Consider the following 25,171-nt stretch of genomic DNA (forward strand, 5'->3'; position numbering starts at 1 on the left):
ATATAAACCCCCACCCCCTCCACCAGATCAGATCCCAACCTGTGACCCATTCCCGGGAAACTGAAATTCTCTCTATAAACACTACTGGTTCAGATCCCAGCCTGTGACCTACCCCCAAGGACCCGTTATTCTTTATATAAAACACCGGATCAAATCTCAGCCTGTATTTCACTCCCGGGGTTGTGTTATTTTATATATAAAACCCACCCCGGATCAGATCCCAGCCTGTGTCCCACTCCTGGGGTCTTGTTATTCTATATATAAATCCCCTCCCCACCGATTAGATTCTAGCCTGTCACCCACTCCTGGGGAACCTGATATTCTCTATATTAAAACCCCCCACCCCAGACCGGATCAGACACCAGCCTGTGTTACTCTCTCGGGGATCTGGTATTCTATCTATAAACCCCAGCCCGGATTAGATCCCAGGCTCCGATCCACTCCAGGAAAATCAGATATTTTATTTAAAAACCCCACCGTATCAGTCCCCAGCCTGTACGCCACCACCGGGGACCTGTTATTCTATATAAAAAAGCCCCTCCCCACCCTACCAGTTCAGACCCCAAGTTGTGTCCCACTCTCGAGGACCTGTCATGCTGTATATAAACACCCCAGGATCAGATCCCAGCCTGTATCCCATTCCTGGTAACTTTTTATTTTATATATAAACCCCACTGGATCAGACCCCATCCTGTGTCACACTCCCGGGGATCTGATTTTCTATATATCAACCACTCCTGGGTATCTGCTATTCTGTACATAATCCCTCCCCCCAAATCAGATTCCAACCTGTGTCCCACATTCGGGGATGCTGTTATTCTATATATAAACCCCACACCAGATCCCATGCTGTGTGCCAGTTGCGGCACCTGTTTTTCTATATATAAAGCCCCCAGGATCAGGTTGCATCCTGTGTCCCACTCTTGTGGACCTGTTATTCTATATATAAACCCCACACCAGATCACTCTGGTGTGAACCGGGGAATCAGATATTCTATATATAAACCCCCGGGGTCATATTCCAGCCTGTGTCCCACTCCCAGGGACATGTTATACTGTATATAATCCGCCCAGATCAGATCACAGCCTTTGTCCCACACCCAGGGACCTGTTATTCTTTCTATAAACCCTATCCGGGATCAGATCCCAGTCTGTGACACACTCCAGGAGATCTGATATTCTATTCATAAACCCCACCCTAGATCAGATCCCAGTGTCTGTTCCACTAACGGGGTATCAGATATTCTATATATAAACCACCCCACCAGCATCAGATCCCAGCCTGTGTCCCACTCCTGGGGACCTGTTATTCTATATATCAACCCCAGGGATCAGATCCCAGGCTGTGTCCCTCTACTGGGAACCTGTTTTTTGATATATAAAGTCCGCAGATCAGACCCAAGCCTGAGTCACACTCCTAGAGTCCAGATATTCTCTAGATTATTGCCAGCCCAGATCATATTCCAGCCTCTGTCCCACAGCCGGGGGCCCCGTTAGTCTATATATAAACCCCCCCGGATCAGATCCCATCCTGTGTCCCACTACTGGGGACCTTTTATTCTATTTATAAATGTCAGTGGATCAGACCTCAGCCTGTGTCACACTCTCAGGGATCTGATATTCTACATATAAACCCCACCCCAGATCAGATCCCAGGCTCAGTTCCACTCCAGGAGAATCAGATATTTTATATATAAACCCAACCGTATCAGTCACCAGCCTGTGTCCCACTCCCGAGGACCTGTCATCCTGTATATAAAGATCCCAGGATCAGACCCCAACCTGTGTCCCACATCCGGGGACCTTTTATTCTATATATAAACCCCACTGGATCAGACCCCATCCTGTGTCCCACTCCCAGGAATCAGATATTCTATATATAAACCACACCACGGATCAGATCCTTGCCTCTGTCCCACTCCCAGGGAATCAGATATTCTATCTACAAACCACTCCCGGATCAATCCCCAGCCTGTGTCCCACTTCCAGGGACTTGTTATTCTCCATATAAACCACACCCCCCGGATCAGTCCCCAGTCTGTGCCCCTCTACTAGGGACCTGTTATTCTCTATATAAACCTCACCGGATCAGATCCAAGGCTGTGTTCCACTCCCGGGGACATTTTATTCGATAAATAAATTTCCCGGATCAGACCCCAGGCTGTGTCCCACTCACGGGGAATCAGATATTCTATATATAAACCACCCCACCAGCATCAGATCGCAGCCTGTGTCCCACTCCTGGGGACCTGTTAGTCTATATATAAACCCCGCCCCCCCCACCGGATCAGATCCCATCCTGTGACCCATTCCTGGAGAACTGATATTCTATGTATAATCCCCACCCTCTGTCCCACTCCCAGGGAATCTGATAAACCCCCATCCCCCCACCCCTGGATCAGTCCCCAACCTGTGCCCTAATCCTGGGGACCTGTTATTCTATACATAAATCCCCCACCACAGATCAGATTCCAGCTTGTGTCCCACTCCAGGCATCTGATATTCTGTATATAAAGACCGCCAGATCAGACCCCAGCCTGTGACCCACTACCAGGAGCCTGTTATTCTCTATATAAAGCCTCTCTGTATCAGATCCCAGCAAGTGTCCATCGACTGGGGACCTTTTAGTCTATATATAAACCCACCCCTATCAGACCCCAGCCTACGTCCTACTTTCGAGGAACCTGATATTCTCCATATAAACCCTACTGAATGATATCCCAGCCTGTCTCCCACTCCCAGGTATCTGATAGTTTATATATAAACACCCCTGGATCAGACCCCAGCCTGTCCCACTCGCAGGGATCTGTTATTCTATAAATAAACCCACCCCCCTGATCTGACCCCAGCCTGAGTCCCACTCCTGGGGACCTTTTATTCTATATATAAACCCCCACTCCCTCTACCAGATCAGATCCCAGCCTGTGACCCATTCCCGGGAACCTGAAATTCTCTCTATAAACACTATTGGTTCAGATCCCAGCCTGTGACCTACCCCCAAGGACCTGTTATTCTTTATATAAAACACCAGATCAAATCTCAGCCTGTATTTCACTCCCGGGGTTGTGTTATTTTATATATAAAACGCACCCCGGATCAGATCCCCGCCTGTGTCCCACTCCTGGGGTCTTGTTATTCTATATATAAATCCCCCCCCCTGATTAGATCCTAGCCTGTCACCCACTCCTGGGGAACCTGATATTCTCTATATTAAACCCCCCCAACCCCACTCCGGATCAGACACCAGCCTGTGTTACACTCTCGGGGATCTGGTATTCTATCTATAAACCCCAGCCCGGATTAGATCTCAGGTTTCGATCCACTCCAGGAGAATCAGATATTTTATTTAAAAACCCCACCGTATCAGTCCCCAGCCTGTACGCCACCACCGGGGACCTGTTATTCTATATAAAAAAGCCCCACGCCACCCTACCAGATCAGACCCCAAGTTGTGTCCCACTCTCGAGGACCTGTCATGCTGTATATAAACACCCCAGGATCAGATCCCAGCCTGTATCCCATTCCTGGTATCTTTTTATTTTATATATAAACCCCACTGGATCAGACCCCATCCTGTGTCACACTCCCGGGGATCTGATTTTCTATATATCAACCACTCCTGGGTATCTGCTATTCTGTACATAATCCCTCCCCCCAAATCAGATTCCAACCTGTCTCCCACATTCGGGGATGCTGTTATTCTATATATAAACCCCACACCAGATCCCATGCTGTGTGCCAGTTGCGGCACCTGTTTTTCTATATATAAAGCCCCCAGGATCAAGTTGCATCCTGTGTCCCACTCTTGTGGACCTGTTATTCTATATATAAACCCCACACCAGATCACTCTGGTGTGATCCGGGGAATCAGATATTCTATATATAAACCCCCGGGGTCATATTCCTTCCTGTGTCCCACTCCCAGGGACATGTTATACTGTATATTATCCGACCAGATCAGATCACAGCCTTTGTCCCACACCCAGGGACCTGTTATTCTATCTATAAACCCTATCCGGGATCAGATCCCAGTCTGTGACACACTCCCAGAGATCTGATATTCTATTCATAAACCCCACCCTAGAACAGATCCCAGTGTCTGTTCCACTAACAGGGTATCAGATATTCTATATATAAACCACCCCACCAGCATCAGATCCCAGCCTGTGTCCCACTCCTGGGGACCTGTTTTTTGATATATAAAGTCCGCCGATCAGACCCAAGCCTGTGTCACACTCCTAGGGACCAGATATTCTCTAGATTATCCCCAGCCCAGATCATATTCCAGCCTCTGTCCCACAGCCGGGGGCCCCGTTAGTCTATATATAAACCCCCCCGGATCAGATCCCATCCTGTGTCCCACTACTGGGGACCTTTTATTCTATTTATAAAGTCAGTGGATCAGACCTCAGCCTGTGTCACACTCTCAGGGATCTGATATTCTACATATAAACCCCACCCCGGATCAGATCCCAGGCTCAGTTCCACTACAGGAGAGTCAGATATTTTATATATAAACCCAACCGTATCAGTCACCAGCCTGTGTCCCACTCCCGAGGACCTGTCATCCTGTATATAAAGATCCCAGGATCAGACCCCAACCTGTGTCCCACATCCGGGGACCTTTTATTCTATATATAAACCCCACTGGATCAGACCCCAACAAGTGTCACACTTTCGGGGTCTGATATTCTATATATCAACCACCCCCGGATCAGTCCCCAGCCTGTGCCACACTCCCGGGGACCTGTAGTTCTATATATCAACCACACGCCCCAGAATCAGATCCCAGCCTCTGCCCCACTCCTGGGTATCTGCTATTCTGTACATCATCCCTCCTCCCGAATCAGAATCCAACCTGTGTCCCACATTCGGGGACGCTGTTATTCTATATATAAACCCCACACAAGATCAGATCCCAGGCTCTGTCCCACTCCCGGGGAATCAGATATTCTATATATAACCACCCGGGGTCATATTCCAGCCTGTGTCCCACTCCCGGGGTCATTATTTTCTATAAATAAACTCCCCGGATATGATCCCAGCCTGGGTCACACTCCCAGGGAACTGATATTCTAGATATAAACCCAACCCGGACCAGTTCCCAGCCTCTGTCCCACACCCGGTGAATCAGATATTTTATATGTAAACCTCCCCGGATCAGTCCCCAGTCTATGCCCCACTACTAGGGACCCGTTATTGTCTATAAAAAACCCCACCGGATGATATCCCAGTCTGTGTCCCTCACACAGTGACCGGATATTCTACCTATAAACCCCACCTGGTTCAGACCCCAGCATCTCTCCCACTTCCTTGGACCTGTTATTCAATATATATAAGCCCCCTGGATCAGATTCCAGCCTGTCACCTACTCCCCAGGACCACTTATTATATAAATAAAACACAGGATCAGATCACAGCATGCGTTCCACTCCCGGGGAATTGTTATTCTATATATAAACTCCACACGGGATCAGATCCCAGTCTGTGTCCCAATCCAGCAGCACTAATATTCTAAATATGAACCCCCACCTCGATCAGTCCCCAGCCTGTGTCCCACTCCCTAAGTAACCTCATATGCTCTATATTACCTCCCCCTCACCCCAGATCAGACCCCAGGCTGTGCCCCACACCCAGGGACCTGTTATGCTGTATATAAGTACACCCAGGACTGGATATCAGCCTGTTACATTCTTGGGGACTTTTTATTCTATATATAAACCCCACTGTATCAGACCCCATCCTGTGTCCCACTCCCAGGAATCAGATATTCTATATATAAACCACAACACGGATCAGATCCTTGCCTCTGTCCCACTCCCAGGGAATCAAATATTCTATCTACAAACCACTGCCCGATCAATCACCAGCCTGTGTCCCACTTCCAGGGACTTGTTATTCTCCATATAAACCACACCCCCCGGATCAGTCCCCAGTCTGTGCCCCTCTACTAGGGACCTGTTATTCTCTATATAAACCTCACCGGATCAGATCCAAGGCTGTGTTCCACTCCCGGGGACATTTTATTCGATAAATAAATTTCCAGGATCAGACCCCAGGCTGTGTCCCACTCACGGGGAATCAGATATTCCATATATAAACCACTTCACCAGCATCAGATCGCAGCCTGTGTCCCACTCCTGGGGACCTGTTAGTCTATATTTAAACCCCCCCCCCCCCCCCACCGGATCAGATCCCATCCTGTGACCCATTCCTGGAGAACTGATATTCTATGTATAATCCCCACCCTCTGTCCCACTCCCAGGGAATCTGATAAACCCCCATCCCCCCACCCCTGGATCAGTCCCCAACCTGTGCCCTAATCCTGGGGACCTGTTATTCTATACATAAATCCCCCACCACAGATCAGATTCCAGCTTGTGTCCCACTCCAGGCATCTGATATTCTGTATATAAAGACCACCAGATCAGACCCCAGCCTGTGACCCACTACCGGGAACCTGTTATTCTCTATATAAAGCCTCTCTGTATCAGATCCCAGCAAGTGTCCATCGACTGGGGACCTTTTAGTCTATATATAAACCCACCCCGATCAGACCCCAGCCTACGTCCTACTCTCGAGGAACGTGATATTCTCCATATAAACCCTACTGAATGATATCCCAGCCTGTTTCCCACTCCCAGGTACCTGATATTTTATATATAAACACCCCTGGATCAGACCCCAGCCTGTCCCACTCGCAGGGATCTGTTATTCTATAAATAAACCCACCCCCCTGATCTGACCCCAGCCTGAGTCCCACTCCTGGGGACCTTTTATTCTATATATATAAACCCCCACCCCCTCCACCAGATCAGATCCCAGCCTGTGACCCATTCCCGGGAACCTGAAATTCTCTCTATAAACACTATTGGTTCAGATCCCAGCCTGTGACCTACCCCCAAGGACCTGTTATTCTTTATATAAAACACCGGATCAAATCTCAGCCTGTATTTCACTCCCGGGGTGTGTTATTTTATATATAAAACCCACCCCGGATCAGATCCCCGCCTGTGTCCCACTCCTGGGGTCTTGTTATTCTATATATAAATCCATCCCCCCGATTAGATTATAGCCTGTCACCCACTCCTGGGGAACCTGATATTCTCTATATTAAACCCCCCCACCCCACTCCGGATCAGACACCAGCCTGTGTTACACTCTCGGGGATCTGGTATTCTATATATAAACCCCAGCCCGGATTAGATCCCAGGCTCCGTTCCACTCCAGGAGAATCAGATATTTTATTTAAAAACCCTACCGTATCAGTCCCCAGCCTGTACGCCACCACCGGGGACCTGTTATTCTATATAAAAAAGCCCCTCCCCACCCTACCAAATCAGACCCCAAGTTGTGTCCCACTCCCGAGGACCTGTCATGCTGTATGTAAACAGCCCAGGATCAGACCCCAGCCTGTATCCCATTCCTGGTAACTTTTTATTTTATATATAAACCCCACTGGATCAGACCCCATCCTGTGTCACACTCCCGGGGATCTGATTTTCTATATATCAACCACTCGTGGATATCTGCTATTCTGTATATAATTCCTCCCCCCAAATCAGATTCCAACCTGTGTCCCACATTCGGGGATGCTGTTATTCTATATATAAACCCCACACCAGATCCCATGCTGTGTGCCAGTTGCGGCACCTGTTTTTCTATATTTAAAGCCCCCAGGATCAGGTTGCATCCTGTGTCCCACTCTTGTGGACCTGTTATTCTATATATAAACCCCACACCAGATCACTCTGGTGTGATCCGGGGAATTAGATATTCTATATATAACCCCCCGGGGTCATATTCCAGCCTGTGTCCCACTCCCAGGGACATGTTATACTGTATATAATCCGCCCAGATCAGATCACAGCCTTTGTCCCACACCCAGGGACCTGTTATTCTTTCTATAAACCCTATCCGGGATCAGATCCCAGTCTGTGACACACTCCCAGAGATCTGATATTCTATTCATAAACCCCACCCTAGATCAGATCCCAGTATCTGTCCCACTAACGGGGTATCAGATATTCTATATATAAACCACCCCACCAGCATCAGATCCCAGCCTGTGTCCCACTCCTGGGGACCTGTTATTCTATATATCAACCCCAGGGATCAGATCCCAGGCTGTGTCCCTCTACTGGGAACCTGTTTTTTGATATATAAAGTCCGCTGATCAGACCCAAGCCTGTGTCACACTCCTAGGGACTAGATATTCTCTAGATTATCCCCAGCCCAGATCATATTCCAGCCTCTGTCCCACAGCCGGGGGCCCCGTTAGTCTATATATAAACCCCACTGGATCAGACCCCATCCTGTGTCACACTCCCGGGGATCTGATTTTCTATATATCAACCACTCCTGGGTATCTGCTATTCTGTATATAATTCCTCCCCCCAAATCAGATTCCAACCTGTGTCCCACATTCGGGGATGCTGTTATTCTATATATAAACCCCACACCAGATCCCATGCTGTGTGCCAGTTGCGGCACCTGTTTTTCTATATATAAAGCCCCCAGGATCAGGTTGCATCCTGTGTCCCACTCTTGTGGACCTGTTATTCTATATATAAACCCCACACCAGATCACTCTGGTGTGATCCGGGGAATTAGATATTCTATATATAACCCCCCGGGGTCATATTCCAGCCTGTGTCCCACTCCCAGGGACATGTTATACTGTATATAATCCGCCCAGATCAGATCACAGCCTTTGTCCCACACCCAGGGACCTGTTATTCTTTCTATAAACCCTATCCGGGATCAGATCCCAGTCTGTGACACACTCCCAGAGATCTGATATTCTATTCATAAACCCCACCCTAGATCAGATCCCAGTATCTGTCCCACTAACGGGGTATCAGATATTCTATATATAAACCACCCCACCAGCATCAGATCCCAGCCTGAGTCCCACTCCTGGGGACCTGTTATTCTATATATCAACCCCAGGGATCAGATCCCAGGCTGTGTCCCTCTACTGGGAACTTGTTTTTTGATATATAAAGTCCGCTGATCAGACCCAAGCCTGTGTCACACTCCTAGGGACTAGATATTCTCTAGATTATCCCCAGCCCAGATCATATTCCAGCCTCTGTCCCACAGCCGGGGGCCCCGTTATTCTATATATAAACCCCCCCGGATCAGATCCCATCCTGTGTCCCACTACTGGGGATGCTGTTATTCTATATATAAACCCCACACCAGATCCCATGCTGTGTGCCAGTTGCGGCACCTGTTTTTCTATATTTAAAGCCCCCAGGATCAGGTTGCATCCTGTGTCCCACTCTTGTGGACCTGTTATTCTATATATAAACCCCACACCAGATCACTCTGGTGTGATCCGGGGAATTAGATATTCTATATATAACCCCCCGGGGTCATATTCCAGCCTGTGTCCCACTCCCAGGGACATGTTATACTGTATATAATCCGCCCAGATCAGATCACAGCCTTTGTCCCACACCCAGGGACCTGTTATTCTTTCTATAAACCCTATCCGGGATCAGATCCCAGTCTGTGACACACTCCCAGAGATCTGATATTCTATTCATAAACCCCACCCTAGATCAGATCCCAGTATCTGTCCCACTAACGGGGTATCAGATATTCTATATATAAACCACCCCACCAGCATCAGATCCCAGCCTGTGTCCCACTCCTGGGGACCTGTTATTCTATATATCAACCCCAGGGATCAGATCCCAGGCTGTGTCCCTCTACTGGGAACCTGTTTTTTGATATATAAAGTCCACCGATCAGACCCAAGCCTGTGTCACACTCCCAGGGACCTTATATTCTCTAGATTATCCCCAGCCCAGATCATATTCCAGCCTCTGTCCCACACCCGGGGGCCCCGTTAGTCTATATATAAACCCCCCCGGATCAAATCCCATCCTGTGTACTACTGTTGGGGACCTTTTATTCTATTTATAACTCCCTCTAGATCAGATCTCAGCCTGTTTCCCACTCCCGGGGACTTTTTATTCTAAATAGAAACCTCCCAGATCAGACCCCAGCCTGTGTCACTCTCACGGGTACCTGATATTCTATATATAAACCCCATCCTGGATCAAATCGCAGCCTCTGCCCCACTCCCAGGGAATCAGATATTCTATATATAAACCACCCCCCCCCATTCCTGGAGACCTGATATTCTATGTATAATCCCCACCCGGATCAGACCCCAGCCTCTGTCCCACTCCTGGGGAACCTGAAATTCTATATATAAACCCCTAGGATAAGACCCCAGCCTGTATCACACTACCAGGAACCTGTTATTCTATGTATAAAGCCTCCTGGTTCAGATTTCAGCCTGTGTTCCACTCCTGGGGACTTTTTATCTATATATAACACCCCTGGATCAGACTCCAGCCTGTGTCCGACTCACAGGGACCTTGCATTCTATTTATAAAACCCACCCTGGATTAGATCCCACCCTCTGTCCCACTCCCAGGGAATCAGATAAACCCCCATCCCCCCAACCCTGGATCAGTCCCCAACCTGTGCCCTACTCCTGGGGGCCTTTTATTCTATACAAAAATCCCCCCACCCCGGATCAGATTCCAACTTGTGTCCCACTCCAGGGATCTGATATTCTGTATATAAACACACCCAGATCAGACCCCAGCCTCTGTACCACTCCCAGGGTCCTGATATACTATATATAAAGACCGCCAGATCAGACCCCAGCCTGTGATCCACTACCGGGAACCTGTTATTCTCTACATAAAGCCTCTCTGTATTAGATCCCAGCCTGTGTCCATCAACTGGGCACCTTTCAGTCTACATATAAACCCACCCCGATCAGACCCCAGCCTACGTCCCACTCTCAAGGAACCTGATATTCTCCATATAAACCCTATTGAATGTTATCCCAGCCTGTCTCCCACTCCCAGGTACCTGATATTTTATATATCAACACCCCTGGATCAGTCCCCAGCCTGTCCCACACCCAGGGATCTGCTATTCTATAAATAAACCCACCCCCCGGATCAGATCCCAGCCTGTGACCCACTCCCAAGGACCTATCATTCTATATATAAACAACCCTAGCTCGGATCTGACCCCAGCCTGAGTCCCACTCCTGGTGACTTTTTATTCTATATATAAACCCCCACTCCCTCCGCTAGATCAGATCCCAGCCTGTGACCCATTCCCGGGGACCTGATATTCTCTATAAACACTACTGGTTCAGATCCAAGCCTGTGACCTACCCCCAAGGACCTGTAATCCTATATATAAAACACCAGATCAAATCTCAGCCTCTATTTCACTCCCGGGGATGTGTTATTTTATATATAAAACCCACCCCGGATCAGATCCCCGCCTGTGTCCTACTCCTGGGGACCTGTTATTCTGTTTATAAATCCCCCCCCAGATTAGATTCTAGCCTGTCACCCATTCCCGGGGAACCTGATATTCTCAATATAAACCCCCCCCCCCACTCCGGATCAGACACCAGCCTGTGTTGCACTCTCGGGGATCTGGCATTCTATATATAAACCCCAGCCCGGATCAGATCCCAGGCTCCGTTCCACTCCAGGAAAATCAGATATTTCATTTAAAAACCCCACCGTATCAGTCCACAGCCTGTACCCCACTACCGGGGACCTGTTATTCTATTTAAAAAAGCCCCACCCCACCCCACCAGATCAGACCCCAGGTTGTGTCCCACTCCCGAGGACCTGTCATGCTGTATATAAACAACCCAGGATCAGATCCCAGCCTGTATCCCACTCCTGGTGACTTTTTATTTTATATATAAACCCCACTGGATCAGACCCCTTCCTGTGTCACACTTCCGGGGATCTGATTTTCTATATATCAACCACCCCCGGATCAGTCCCCAGCCTGTGCCGCACTCCCGGGGACCTGTTGTTCTATATATGAACCACACGCCCCAGCATCATATCCCAGCCTCTGCCCCACTCCTGGGTATCTGCTATTCTGTACATAATCCTTTCCCCCGAATCAGATTCCAACCTGTGTCCCACATTCGGGGACATGTTATAACCCCACCAGTGGGGTTTCTATATATAAACCCCATGGATCAGATCTCATGCTGTGTGCCACTTGCGGCAACTATTATTCCATATATCTGTTTTTTGATATATAAAGTCCACCGATCAGACCCAAGCCTGTGTCACACTCCCAGGGACCATATATTCTCTAGATTATCGCCAGCCCAGATCATATTCCAGCCTTTGTCCCACACCCGGGGACCCTATTAGTCTATATATAAACCCCCCCAGGATCAGATTGCATCCTGTGACCCATTCCTGGAGACCTGATATTCTATGTTTCATCCCCACCCGGAGCAGACCCCAGCCTCTGTCCCACTCCTGGGGAACATGAAATTCTATATATCAACCCCTAGGATAAGACCCCAGCCTGTATCACACTACCAGGCACCTGTTATTCTATGTATAAAGCCTCCTGGTTCAGATTCCAGCCTGTGTCCCACTCCCGTGGACCTGTTAGTCTCTTTATAAAGCCCCTTGGATCAGATTCCATCTTGTGACCTGTTATACTATATATAAACACCCCCCGGATCAGATCCCAACCTGTGTCCCACTACTGGGGACCTTTTATTCTATATATAAACTCCCTCTGGATCAGATCTCAGCCTGTTTCCCACTCCCGGGGACTTTTTATTCTAAATAGACACCTCCCAGATCAGACCCTAGTCTGTGTCACTCTCCCGGGTATCTGATATTCTTTTTATAAACCCCACCCCGGATCAAATCGCAGCCTCTGCCCCACTCCCAGGGAATCAGATATTCTATATATATAAACCCCCCCCCCTCCCCTCCCCACCCTGGATCAGTCCCCAGCCTGTGCTCCACTCCCGTGGATCTGTTATATATTATCCTCACTGGATCAGATCCCAAGCTGTGTACCTCTCACGGGGACCTGCTATTCTCTTTAAAAAAAACCCAGATCAGATCCCAGCCTGTGTTCCACAACCAGGGACGCTGTTAGTCTATATATAACCCCCCCCCCCATCAGATCCCAGCCTTTGTCCCACTCCTGGGGACCTGATATTCTATATATAAACCCCACCCCCCACATCAGACCTCAGACTCTGTCCCACTCCCGGGGAACCAGATATTGTATATATAAACCCCCCACTGCGATCAGATCTCAGCCTGTGCCCCACTCCTGGGGTCCAGTTATTCTATATATAGAGGTAGACTGACAGATAGATATTTAGATAGATGGACTGACATATTTATAGAGATGGACAGATATATCGACAGACAGATAGAGAGATAGATGGACAGATTAATAAACTGATAGAGATATTGGCTGACAGATAGATACGCAGACAGATAGAGAGATAAACTGACAGATAGATATTTATATAGATGGACAGATAAATATACAGATAGAGAGATAGACAGATAAATAGATATTTAGATAGATGGACAGACAGACAGGGAGATAGAGAGATAGACTGATAGATATTTAGATAGATACACAGACAGATAGATGGACAGACAGCGAGACAGATGGTGAAATAGACCGATAGATAGATATTTAGATAGACAGACTGATAGAATAATAGACATAGATATTTAGATAGATGGACAAATACATAGGCAGGTGGATAGACAGATAGAGACAAAGATAATTATATAGATCCATAGAGACAGATATATTTTGATTCACAGACAGATAGAGAGATAGAGAAAGAAATACAGAGAGGCAGATAGAGAGAGGAGACTTTAGATATGGTCCATTTCAGTACGAGTTGATTCACTCTCTTCTCTTCCTCTGCTCACTCTCACGTTCACATCTCTCCTCCTCCCCCACCCTCCCCCTCTCTCTCTGTGCCCCGTCTCCCTGCGTCCCCTCTCCATCTCTCTCCTCCTCCCCTCTCAATCCCCCCTCTCTCTGTGTCCCGTCTCCCTGTGCCCCCTTTCCCTCTCTCTCCACCCCCCCTCTCTCTCTCCCTCCCCTCTCAATCCCTCTTCTTTCTGTACCTCGTCTCCCCCCTCTCTCCCGCCCCCCCACCTCTCTCTCCCTCCCTCCCTCCCTCCACCGGTCCGACCCGCCCCGGAATCGCGCCGGAGGAAGGGGAGGATCTGCGGACACAACAGAGCAAGATGTCTTTTAAACCGAGCGGAACGCAGCCCGGTAGTAATGTGGGGAGAGGAAGAGGGACGCGGGGAGAGAGGGAGGGAGGGAGGGAGGGAGGGAGAGAGAGAGAGAGAGAGAGAGAGACTGGGGGAGAGAAAGAGACGGGGGTGGGAATGGGTGGGGGGGGAGAGAGAGAGACTGGCGGGGAGAGAGACTGGGGGAGAGAGAGAGAGACGGGAGGAGAGAGAGACGGGGAGAGAAAGAGACTGGGGGAAAAAGAGAGACGGGGGGGAGAGAGAGAGACTGGAGGGGGGGGGAGAGATACGGGGGGAGAGAGAGACTGGGGGGAGAGAGAGAGACTGGGGAGAGAGAGTGACTGGGGTGAGAGAGAAAGAGAGACGGAGAGAGACTGGGGGGAGAGAAAGAGAGACTGGAGGGGAGAGAGAGAGAGAGAGAGAGAGAGAGATTGGGCAAGAGGGAAACTGGGGTGGACAGAAGGGGGTGCGAGAGACAGGGATTATCCATCTGGCTCATAATGACCTGTCTATCCCCCAACAGTGATGAATGTCTCCTCATCGAGTCTCACCAGCACCACGTTCAGACCCGTGTTCAATGACTTCGGACCCCCCTCCATGGGATACATGCAGGTGAGGAGACCGGGGGAGTGGGGAAAGAGGGTGGGAAGGGGGGGTGGGAGAGAGGGGGGGGAGAGGGCGAGAGAGAGAGGGCGAGAAAATGGGAGAGGTGGGAGAGGGAGGTAGAGAGGGTGGAATATGTTGTTATACGGATAACTCTCTCCCCCTCTCTCCCTCTGCCCCCCCTCCCTTCTCCATTCCCCCCTGGCAGGCCCTGAAGCCCACCCAGCCATCACAGAGCACCTACTCCGACCTCCTGGCCGTCATCGAGGAGATGGGGAAGGAAATCCGCCCGACGTACGCTGGCAGCAAGAGTGCAATGGAGCGACTGAAGAGAGGTGGGTGGGGCCTGGGGGCAAGTGAGCGGGGCCTGGGGCCGGGAGAGCCATTCGTGGAACAGCAAGATCCCAGGGTATGGGGCATCCGGCTTGCACAGATTCATAAATCTCTCCCTTCTCCACCCCCATTTCTCCCCCCTCTCTTCCCCGCTGTCCCCCTCTCTCCTCCCTCCTCTCTCTCTCCCCCTCATTTCTCCCCCCTCTCTCTCCCCCTCTCCCTCCCCACCATGGTCTCTCCCCTTCTCTTCCTCAGGTATAATCCACGCTCGTGCTCTGGTCCGGGAATGTTTAGCAGAGACAGAAAGAAACGCTCGTTCGTAGCCGGTCAACTCCCTCCCTCCCTCCTCCGAAATCTCCCGGATCCCGGCCAATGCAGGCGGCTGGAACAAGTGAAGATTTCCGCGACCTTTAATAAATTCATCGTTTGACAGACATTTCCCTCTGTTCCCCACCGTTCACCGTGTCGGTCCCTGTACCATGACGTTTCTCTGTCCCCTGCCGTTCACCATGTCGGTCCCTGTACCCCAAGGTCTCTCTGATTTCTACCATTCACCGTGTTGGTCCTTGTAACCCGAGGTCTCTCTGTTCCCTGCCATTCACCATGTCGGTCCCTGTATTATGAGATTTCTCTGTTCCCCACCATTCACCGTGTCGGTCCCCATACCCCGAGGTCTCTCTGTCCCCCACCATTCACCTTGTTGGTCCCTGTACCCTGATGTCTCTCCATTCCCCGCCATTTACCGTGTCTGTCCCTGTACCCTGAGGTCTCTCTGTTCCCCACTATTCACCGTTTCGGTCCCGGTACCCTGAGGTCTCTCCGTTACCCACTGTTCACCGTGTCGGTTCCCATACCCCAAAGTCTCTCCGTTCCCCACCCTTCACCGTGTTGGTCCCTGTAACTTGAGGTCTCTCTGTTCTATGACAGGGTGTTTCTAAGCCCTGTCCCGTCACTCACTCCCAGGGTGGGGACAAAGGGAAGATTTACTGGGTCAGGGAGAATGTCAGTCAGTGTCAGAGGTTGGTCAGGGTCAGAGGGAGAGGGCCAAAAGTATGTCTGACTCAGGGACAAGGCCGGTCAGGGTCAGACTTTTGTCAGGGGTCTGACTGGGTGGAGGATCAGAGACCAATCATGTCATGGGTCTGTCAGGATCGGAGGGGTTGTCAGAGTCCAGTCGGGGGTCAGTCATCCAGAAGTTAAGGGTCACATTCCAGACTGACCAATCAAGATCCTGCCTCCGAACGACAAGGTCAATTTTCACCAATCAGAGGTGCCCAGGTCGACCAATCACAGGCGGCCATCAGGACAAAGCCAATGAGAAGCACGGACAGGACGTCCGTCAAGAGGATCCAGGCCAATCAACGGTATCAGGGGCGGGACGTCCTCCCCAGCAGGAAGTGTCAGTCTGTCCGCCAATGAGAAGCTGGGGTGGGGTCCGTCAACATCACGCGGGCCAAACAATGGCAACGGGGTGGGAGGTGCACTTCGGCGGGAAAAGTGGCTGATCTCGCGCCAATGAGAAGCCGTGGTTGGACGTCCGTCAACATTACGCGGGCCAATCAACAGCGAGGGTGGAACGTGTACTCCGGCGTGGAAAGTGGCCGCCTTTTCATCAATAAGAAGCTGGGTCAGGACTTCCTTTGATAGCCGCCAGGCCAATCAAAACAAGGTATGGGCGGGACTAAATCTCAGGTGTCTCTCCTGCACGGAACGCCAAACTGACGCCAGAGCAGCCCGAAGTCGATAGCCGCCGGGCCAATCCGAGGAGGAGGAGGAGGGGGAGGGACGTTCGCTTCGGCAGTGCGGCCGTCATGGCAGCCGCTCCGACCAAGTTCCTGTTCCTGATGGGGTTTCCCTCCGCCCTCCCGGGCCTCGACCTTCTGTGACCATGGGGCCGGCCGGCTCCCCTCACCATGGCGCCGTCTACGAAGCTGGGCAGGTGGCGTTTGGCGTCGCCGTCGGCCTTCGGGTATTTACGGCGACCGATGGGACAGTCTTTCAGCTATTTACGGCTACCGACTTTCGGATGTTTCGTGGATCCGACCTTCGTACCCTTGACCCCTTTGCATTGGACTCTGACCCCTGGTGACCCTGTGCATTGACTCCTGTGCATTGAACCGTGACCCCAGGTGACCCTGTTCTTGGACGTTGACCCTTGGCGACTCTGTGCACTGGACCTTGACCCCTGTGTATTAAATCTTGACCCCTGGCGACACCCTGCATTGGACCTCGACCCCTCTCCATTGAAGCCTGACCTCTGGTGACCCTATACCCTGACCTTGACCACCGGCGACCCTGTGCATTGGACTTTGACCCCTGTGTGTCGAACCTTCACCTCTGTGTTGAACCTTGACCCCTGGTGACTGCATGCTGGAATTTGAACCCTGTGCATTGAATCCTGACCCCCGATGACCCTGTGCACTGGACCTGACCCCCGTGTGTTGAACCTTGACCCTTGGGGACCCTGTGCATTGGACCTTAACCCTTCGATGACCTGGTATAGTAACATCTTGCCCCTGAACCCTGCTCCCTCTCAGATTCCAACTTTGGATTTCCTGCCAGAGCCCATGTGCAACTCACGGCAGCCCTGAGGAACACCCTTCCGTGTGGCCCATGGTGGAATTACCCCGCCTCCAAGGGGACGAGCGCCGTGAGACTCAACCGGGACCCCAGTGACACGTTGGTGACCTAGGCGAGGGGATGGAAAGCAATGTGTCCGGGTTTGGAGGCAGGAACAGGAAGGAGGATAATTACCTGGAGCATTGTGCACAGTTCTGGGCTCCTCATCTGAGGAAGGACATCCTGGCCCGTGGATGGGGTTCACATCCCAGTAAATCTTCAGGGGATAAAGCCCCGAACCTGTTAACCCTTTCCCTGTAAATCAGTCCTGACGTCCCGGCAACATCCCAGTAAATCTACAGGGGATAAAGTCCCGAACCTGTTGAACCTTTCCCTGTAACTCAGTACCCGACGTCCAGGCAAGATCCAAGTAAATCTTCAGGGAATAAAATCCTGAACCTGTTGAACCTTTCCCGGTAACTCAAACCCTGATGTCCGGGTAACATCCCAGTAAATCTTCTCTGCCCTCTTTCTATCTGATTGAGATCAAAGCTGGCCTCACTGACGTCTTGTCCAATTTCACCTTAACCTCCTGTACTCGGTCCTATGGTTTATGAATGTCAATGTGCCAAAAGCTCTCTTCACGACCCCGTCCACCTATGACACCACTTTCAGGGGATTATGTCTCTGTTCCCAGATCCCTCTGTCCCCCCTTGCCCCTCAGTGTTCGACTGTTCACCATGTACACTCGACCTCTGTCCCACCGTGCCCCTCAGTGCCTGACCGTTCACCGTGTACTCCCAACCTCTGTCCCACCGTGTCCCTCAGCGTCCAACCATTCACCATGTACGTCCAACCTCTGTCCCACCGAGTCCCACGGCACCCGACCGTTCACCATGTACACCCGACCTCTGCCCCACTGCGCCCCTCAGCACCCAACTGTCCACCACGTACGCCTGACCTCTGTTCCACTGTGCCCCTCAGTGCCCGGCCTCTGTAATCCTGGACGTGGGGACAGTCGGGAGGTGGGTGGATGCCCTTAATCAGACCAGCTGAAGTGTTTACAGTTTCTTTCATGGTGACCTGTGTAAACAGAGGAAGCTGCCTTGGAGCATCTTCTGCCAGTGCCCCGCGGGGTGCAGACGTCTATAGTGTGAGATGAGTGAGTGGGCTGGGATCAGTCTGTGCTGGTCAGAAATGTCTCCATATCCTGCACTGGGAGTGCGGTTACCCGGTCTCTGTGTCCCGCACACGGTTCCCCCATTCTCCGAATCTCACATACGGATCCCCCGGTCTCAGTATCCCGCATGCAGATCCCCCGGTCTCTGTATCCCGCACGCGGATCCCCCGGTCTCTGTATCCCGCACGCGGATCCCCCGGTCTCTGTATCCCGCACGTGGATCCCCCGGTCTCTGTATCCCGCACGCGGATCCCCCGGTCTCTGTATCCCGCACGCGGATCCCCCGGTCTCTGTATCCCGCACGCGGATCCCCCGGTCTCTGTATCCCGCACACGGATCCCCCGGTCTCTGTATCCCGCACGCGGATCCCCCGGTCTCTGTATCCCGCACGCGGATCCCCCGGTCTCTGTACCCCGCACGAGGATCCCCCGGTCTCTGTACCCCGCACGCGGATCCCCCGGTCTCTGTATCCCGCACGCGGATCCCCCGGTCTCTGTATCCCGCACGCGGATCCCCCGGTGTCTGTCTCCCGCACGCGGATCCCCCGGTCTCTGTCTCCCGCACGCGGATCCCCCGGTCTCTGTCTCCCGCACGCGGATCCCCCGGTCTCTGTCTCCCGCACGCGGATCCCCCGGTCTCTGTCTCCCGCACGCGGATCCCCCGGTCTCTGTCTCCCGCACGCGGATCCCCCGGTCTCTGTCTCCCGCACGCGGATCCCCCGGTCTCTGTCTCCCGCACGCGGATCCCCCGGTCTCTGTCTCCCGCACGCGGATCCCCCGGTCTCTGTCTCCCGCACGCGGATCCCCCGGTCTCTGTCTCCCGCACGCGGATCCCCCGGTCTCTGTCTCCCGCACGCGGATCCCCCGGTCTCTGTCTCCCGCACGCGGATCCCCCGGTCTCTGTCTCCCGCACGCGGATCCCCCGGTCTCTGTCTCCCGCACGCGGATCCCCCGGTCTCTGTCTCCCGCACGCGGATCCCCCGGTCTCTGTCTCCCGCACGCGGATCCCCCGGTCTCTGTCTCCCGCACGCGGATCCCCCGGTCTCTGTCTCCCGCACGCGGATCCCCCGGTCTCTGTCTCCCGCACGCGGATCCCCCGGTCTCTGTCTCCCGCACGCGGATCCCCCGGTCTCTGTCTCCCGCACGCGGATCCCCCGGTCTCTGTCTCCCGCACGCGGATCCCCCGGTCTCTGTCTCCCGCACGCGGATCCCCCGGTCTCTGTCTCCCGCACGCGGATCCCCCGGTCTCTGTCTCCCGCACGCGGATCCCATGGCTCCGTATCCCACAGTGGGATAATTAACCGTATACAACCACTCTCTACAGATCCGTGTGTGTCCCATCTTGAGTCCAAAGGTGTGTGTCTCTCCCAACACCTGTAGGTCAAGATGGACAGGAACGCAGTGTGAATCTGGTGAGTGGATCAAATTCCAGTCTAACATCAACCCTCCCTGTCTCTGTAACCCCCTCCGGTCCCCGACACCCCTCTCTGACTCTGTAACCTCCTCTGTTGCCTGACACCCCTCCCTGTTTTCTGTAACCCCCTCTGATCCCCTACACCCCTCCATGTCTTTGTAACTACTTCTGGTCCCCGACACCACTCCCTGTCTCTGTTACCCACTCCGGTCCCCAAAACCCCACCCTGTCTCAGTAACCACCTCCGGTCCCCAAAACCCCACCCTGTCTTAGTAACCATCTCCAGTCCCCAATACCCCTCCCTGTCTCTGGAACCACCTCCGGGTTCCCTCCACCCCTCCCTGTCTCTGTCACTCCCTCCGGTCCCCTACATCCCTCCCTATCTCTGTAACCACCTCCGGTCCCCGACACCTCTCCCAGTCTCTGTAACCCACAACAGTCCCAAAAACCCCTCACTGTCTCTGTATACACCCTCTGGAACCCGACACCCCTACCCGTCACTGTAACCCCCTCCGGTCCCCTATTCCCTGTATCTGTAAACCCCTCTGGTCCCCTACACTCCTCCCTGTCTCTGTAACCCTCTCCGGTCCCCTACACTCCTCCCTGTCTGCAACAGCCTCTGGGTTCCCTACACCCCTCCCTGTCTCTGTAACTCTCTCCGGTCCCCTACACTCCTCCCTGTCTGCAACAGCCTCTGGGTTCCCTACACCCCTCCCTGTCTCTGTAACCCTCTCTGGTCCCCAACACCCCTCCCTATTCTGTAACCCACTTCGGTCCCTGATACTCCTCCCTGTCTCTGTAACCCCCTAGGGGTTCCCTACACCCCTCCCCGTGTCCATAACCCTCACATCCCTCTCAGACTCTGTAACCTCCTCCGTCACACGACACCCCTCCCTGTCTCTGTAACACCATCCGGTCCCCTACACCCAACCATGTCTCTGTAAACTCTTCCGGTTCCTGACAGCTCTCACTGTCTCTGTATCCCACTACAGGTTCCCTACCCCATGTTTCTGTAACCTCCTCCGGTCCCTTACATCCTTCCCTGACTCTGTGACCTCCTCCATTTCTCGATACCTCTCCCTGTCTCTATAACCCTCTCTGGTCACCTACACCCCTCATTGACTTAATAATCCCCTACGGTCCCAGTCATCCCTCCCTTTCATCAAAAGACACTACGGTCCCTTACACCATACCCTATCTCTGTCACCCACTCCATTCCCCAACACCCCTCCCTGTCTGTAACCCCCTCCGGTACCCGACATCCCTCCCTGTGTCTGTAACCCCCTGTGGTCCACTATACCCCTACATGTTTTTGTCACCCCATCTGCTCCCAGACTCCCCTCCCCGTCTCTAAGCCCCTCCGGTCCCTTACACCCCTCCCTGTTTCTGTAACCAGCTCCTGTCCCCGACACACCTCCCTGTCTCTGTAACCCCCTACGGTGCCTGACATCCCTCTCTGACTCTGTTGCCCACTCCGGTCCCCTACACTCTTTCCTTTCTTTGTAACTCCCTCTGGTCCCCGACTCCTCTATCCGTCTCTAACTCCCTCCAGTCCCCGATACACCTAGCCGTTTCTATAACCCGCTCCGGTCCCTGACACCCCTTCCCATCTCTGTAACCCTCTCCGGGTTCCCTACATCCCTCCCGTCCCTGTAACCCCTTCCGGTCCCCTACACCGCTGCCTGTCTCTGTAACACCCTCCGGTCCCCTACACTGCTGCCTGTCTCTGTAACACCCTCCGGTCCCCTACACCCTGCCTGTCTCTGTAACCCCCTCTGGGTTGCCGACACACCGACCTGTCACTGTAAACCGCCCCCTGGTCGCCGACACCCTCCGGTCCCCAAAACCACTCCCTGTATCTCTATTCCCCTCCGGTCCCTGAAACCACACCCCGTCTCTAACCCACTCCGGTCCCCAACTTCCCTCCCGTTCACTTTAAGACCCTCCTGTACCCTACATCCTTTCCCATCTCTGTAACGCCCCACCGTCCCCGACACCCTCCCCCCTTCTCTGTAACCCCCCTCTCGGACTATGTAACATGCTCCATGGTCCAACACCCCTCCCTGTTTTTTCTAACACACTCCAGTGCCCTACACCCCTCCCAGTCTTTGTAACCCCCACCAGTCCCTGACACCTCTCTCTGTCTTTGAAACCCCCGATGGTCCTAAAAACCCCTCTCTGTCCTAGTAACCCCCCTCCGGATCGCGACACCCCTACCCGTCTCTGTAACCCCCTCCGGTCACCTACACCCCTACCTGTCCCTGCAATGCCATGCGGTCCCCGACAACCCTCCCCATCTCTGTAACCCCCTCCGGGTTACCTATACGACTTGTCTCTGTCACCCCCTCTGGTCCCTTACATCCCTCCCCGTCTCTGTAACCCATCCCGGACCCCGACTCCCCTCCCCGTCTCTGTAACCCTCTCCGGTTTCCCTGTACCCCTCTCTGTATCTGTAACCCCCACCAATGCCCTACATCCCTCCCTGTCTCTGTAACCCCCCCCCTCGGGTCTCCAACACACATTCCTGTCTCTGTATTCCACTCTGGTCCCTGACACCCCTCCCCGTCTCTGTAACCCCCCTCCGGGATCCCAACACCCCTCCCCATCTCTGTAACCACATCCAGAACCCTGACACCCCTCCCTGCCTCTGTAACCCCTTATGGTCTCCAAAACCCCTCCCTATCTCTGTAATCCCCTCCAGACCCCAACACCCCTAACCGTATCTGTAACCTCCTCCGGACTCCGACACCCCTCCCCTTCTCTAAAAGACCCTCCGGTCCCCTACACCCCTCCCTGTCTCTTAAGCCCCTCCAATCCCTGACTCCCCTCCTTATCTCAGTGACACCCTGCGGTCACTACACCTCTCCCTCTCTCTGTCAACCACTCCGGTCAACGACACCCACTCCGGTCCCTGACAACCCTCCATGTCTCTGTAACCCCCTCCAGGGCCCTGACCCCTCCCCAACTCGGTAACCCACTCCTGTACCCGACACCCCTCTCTGACTCTGTAAACTCCTCTCGCCTGACACCCCTCCCTGTTTTATGTAATCCCCTACACCCCTCCCTGTCTTTGTAACCCCCTCTGGTCCCGACCCGTCTCTAACTCCTTCCAGTCCCCGATACACCAAGCCGTTTCTATAACACGCTCCGGTTCCCGACACCCATTCCCATCTCTGTAACCCTCTCCGGGTTCCCTATATCCCTCCCCGTCTCTGTAACCCCTTCCGTTCCCTACACTGCTTGTCTCTGAAACTCCCTCCAGTCCCCTACACACCTGCTTGTCTCTGAAATCCCTCCGGTCGCCTACACACCTCCCTGCCTTTGTAACTCCCTCCAGTCCCTGTCACCCCATCATGTCTCTGTAACCATCTCCGTTATCGACAGCCCACCTCGTCTCTGTAACCCACTTCGGTCGCCGACATCCCTCCCTGTCTCTGAAACCCCTCAGGTCCCTAACAACCCTCACTGTCTCTGTAACCGACTCCGGTACCTGACGCCCCTCTCTGATTCTATTACCTGGTCCAGGTCCCTACACCCCTCCCTGTCTTTGTAAGCCCCTCTGGTCCCCGACTCCCCTACCCGTCTCTAACTCCCTCCGGTCCCCGATACACGTAGCCGTTTCTATAACCCGCTCTGATCCCTGACACCCCTTCTCATCTCTGTAACTCTCTCCGGGTTCGCTACATCCCTCCCCGATCTGTAACCCACTCCGGTCTCCTACACCCCTCCCGTCTCTGTTACCCATGCCGGTCCCCGACACCCCTCCATGTCTCTGTAACCCCCTCCAGGACCCCAACACCCCTCCTGAACTCTGTAAACTCCTCCGTCGCCTGACACCCCTCCCTGTTTTCTGTAATCCCCTACACCCCTCTCTGTCTTTTTAAACCCCGACTACCTTCCCCATCTCTAACCCCCTCCAGTCCCCGACATCCCTCTCTGTAACTGTAACGCCCTACCATCCCCCAAAACCCTCCCTGTCTCTGTAATCCACTCTGGTCTGCGACACCCCTAACCATCTCTGTAACCACCTCCGATCCCCTACATCCCTCCCTGATGCTGTAATACTATCCAGTCTCCTACCCCCCGCTATGTCTCTGGGTCACCCCCTCCGGTTCCTGACAGCCGTTCCGTCTCTGTAATGCCCTACGGATTCACTACACCCCTCTCTGTCTCTGTAACCCTCTCCGGTCCCCGACACCCCTCCCTGTCACTGTATCCCCTTCCGTACTCCAACACCCCTTCCCTTCTCTGTAATACCTTCCTGTCCCTAACACCCCTCCCCGTCTCTAAGCCCCTCCAGTGCCTGACGCCCCTCCCTATCTCTGTTACACCCTGTGGTCATTTACACCTCTCCCTGTCTCTGTCAGCCACTCCGGTCAATGACCCCCTCCCTGTCTCTGTAACCCCCCACTCTGCCCCGACATCCCTCCCTGTCTCTTACCCACTCCGCTCCCTGACACTCCTCCATGTCTCTGTAACCCCCTCCGGTCCCTGACACCCCATCATGTCTCTGTAACCCTCTCCGGTACCCGACAGCCCACCCCATCTCTGTAACCCACTCTGGTCGCCGATATCCCACCCCGTCTCTGAACCCCTTCAGGTCCCTGACAACTCTCACAGTCTCTGTAACCCCCTCCGGTGCCCGACACCCTTCTCTGATTCTGTTACCCGCTCCAGGTCCCCACACCCCTCCCTGTCTTTGTAATCCCCTCTGGTCCCCGACTCCCCTACCCGTCTCTAACTCCCTCCGGTCCTCAATATACCTAGCTGTTTCTATAACCCGCTCCGGTCCCTGACATCCCTTCCCATCTCTGTAACCCTCTCTGGGTTCTCAACATCTCTCCCCGTCTCTGTAACCCCTTCCGGTCCCCTACACTCCTGCCTGTCTCTGAAACCCCCTCCAGGACCCCGACACCCTTCCTCAACTCTGTAACCCACTCTGGTACCCGACACCCCTCTCTGA

The 25,171-nt window shown here is 53.0% G+C and overlaps 1 protein-coding gene across 1 annotated transcript; it reads left to right on the forward strand.

The window, feature by feature from the left end:
- The first annotated feature begins 13,852 nt into the window (after nucleotides 1-13,852).
- LOC138740974 (cyclin-dependent kinase 2-associated protein 2-like) lies at nucleotides 13,853-15,492 on the forward strand. The gene is made up of 4 exons (XM_069894344.1): nucleotides 13,853-14,142; nucleotides 14,644-14,732; nucleotides 14,932-15,058; nucleotides 15,312-15,492. Exons 1-4 carry the CDS (start codon nucleotides 14,112-14,114, stop codon nucleotides 15,377-15,379), a joined length of 315 nt encoding a protein of 104 aa, XP_069750445.1. The 5' UTR covers nucleotides 13,853-14,111; the 3' UTR covers nucleotides 15,380-15,492.
- Nucleotides 15,493-25,171: the final 9,679 nt, after the last annotated feature.

This window comes from Narcine bancroftii, chromosome 8 (assembly GCF_036971445.1).
Source record: "Narcine bancroftii isolate sNarBan1 chromosome 8, sNarBan1.hap1, whole genome shotgun sequence".
NCBI classification, from domain to species: Eukaryota; Metazoa; Chordata; class Chondrichthyes; order Torpediniformes; family Narcinidae; genus Narcine; species Narcine bancroftii.

Excerpts from the sequence above, each read along its gene's own strand:
- LOC138740974 (XM_069894344.1), top strand. The coding sequence starts at position 14,112 with ATGTCTTTTAAACCGAGCGGAACGCAGCCCG. Across the intron at positions 14,733-14,931 it reads CCTCCATGGGATACATGCAG|GCCCTGAAGCCCACCCAGCC; the intron begins GTGAGGAGACCG and ends CCCCCCTGGCAG. Across the intron at positions 15,059-15,311 it reads AATGGAGCGACTGAAGAGAG|GTATAATCCACGCTCGTGCT; the intron begins GTGGGTGGGGCC and ends TCTCTTCCTCAG.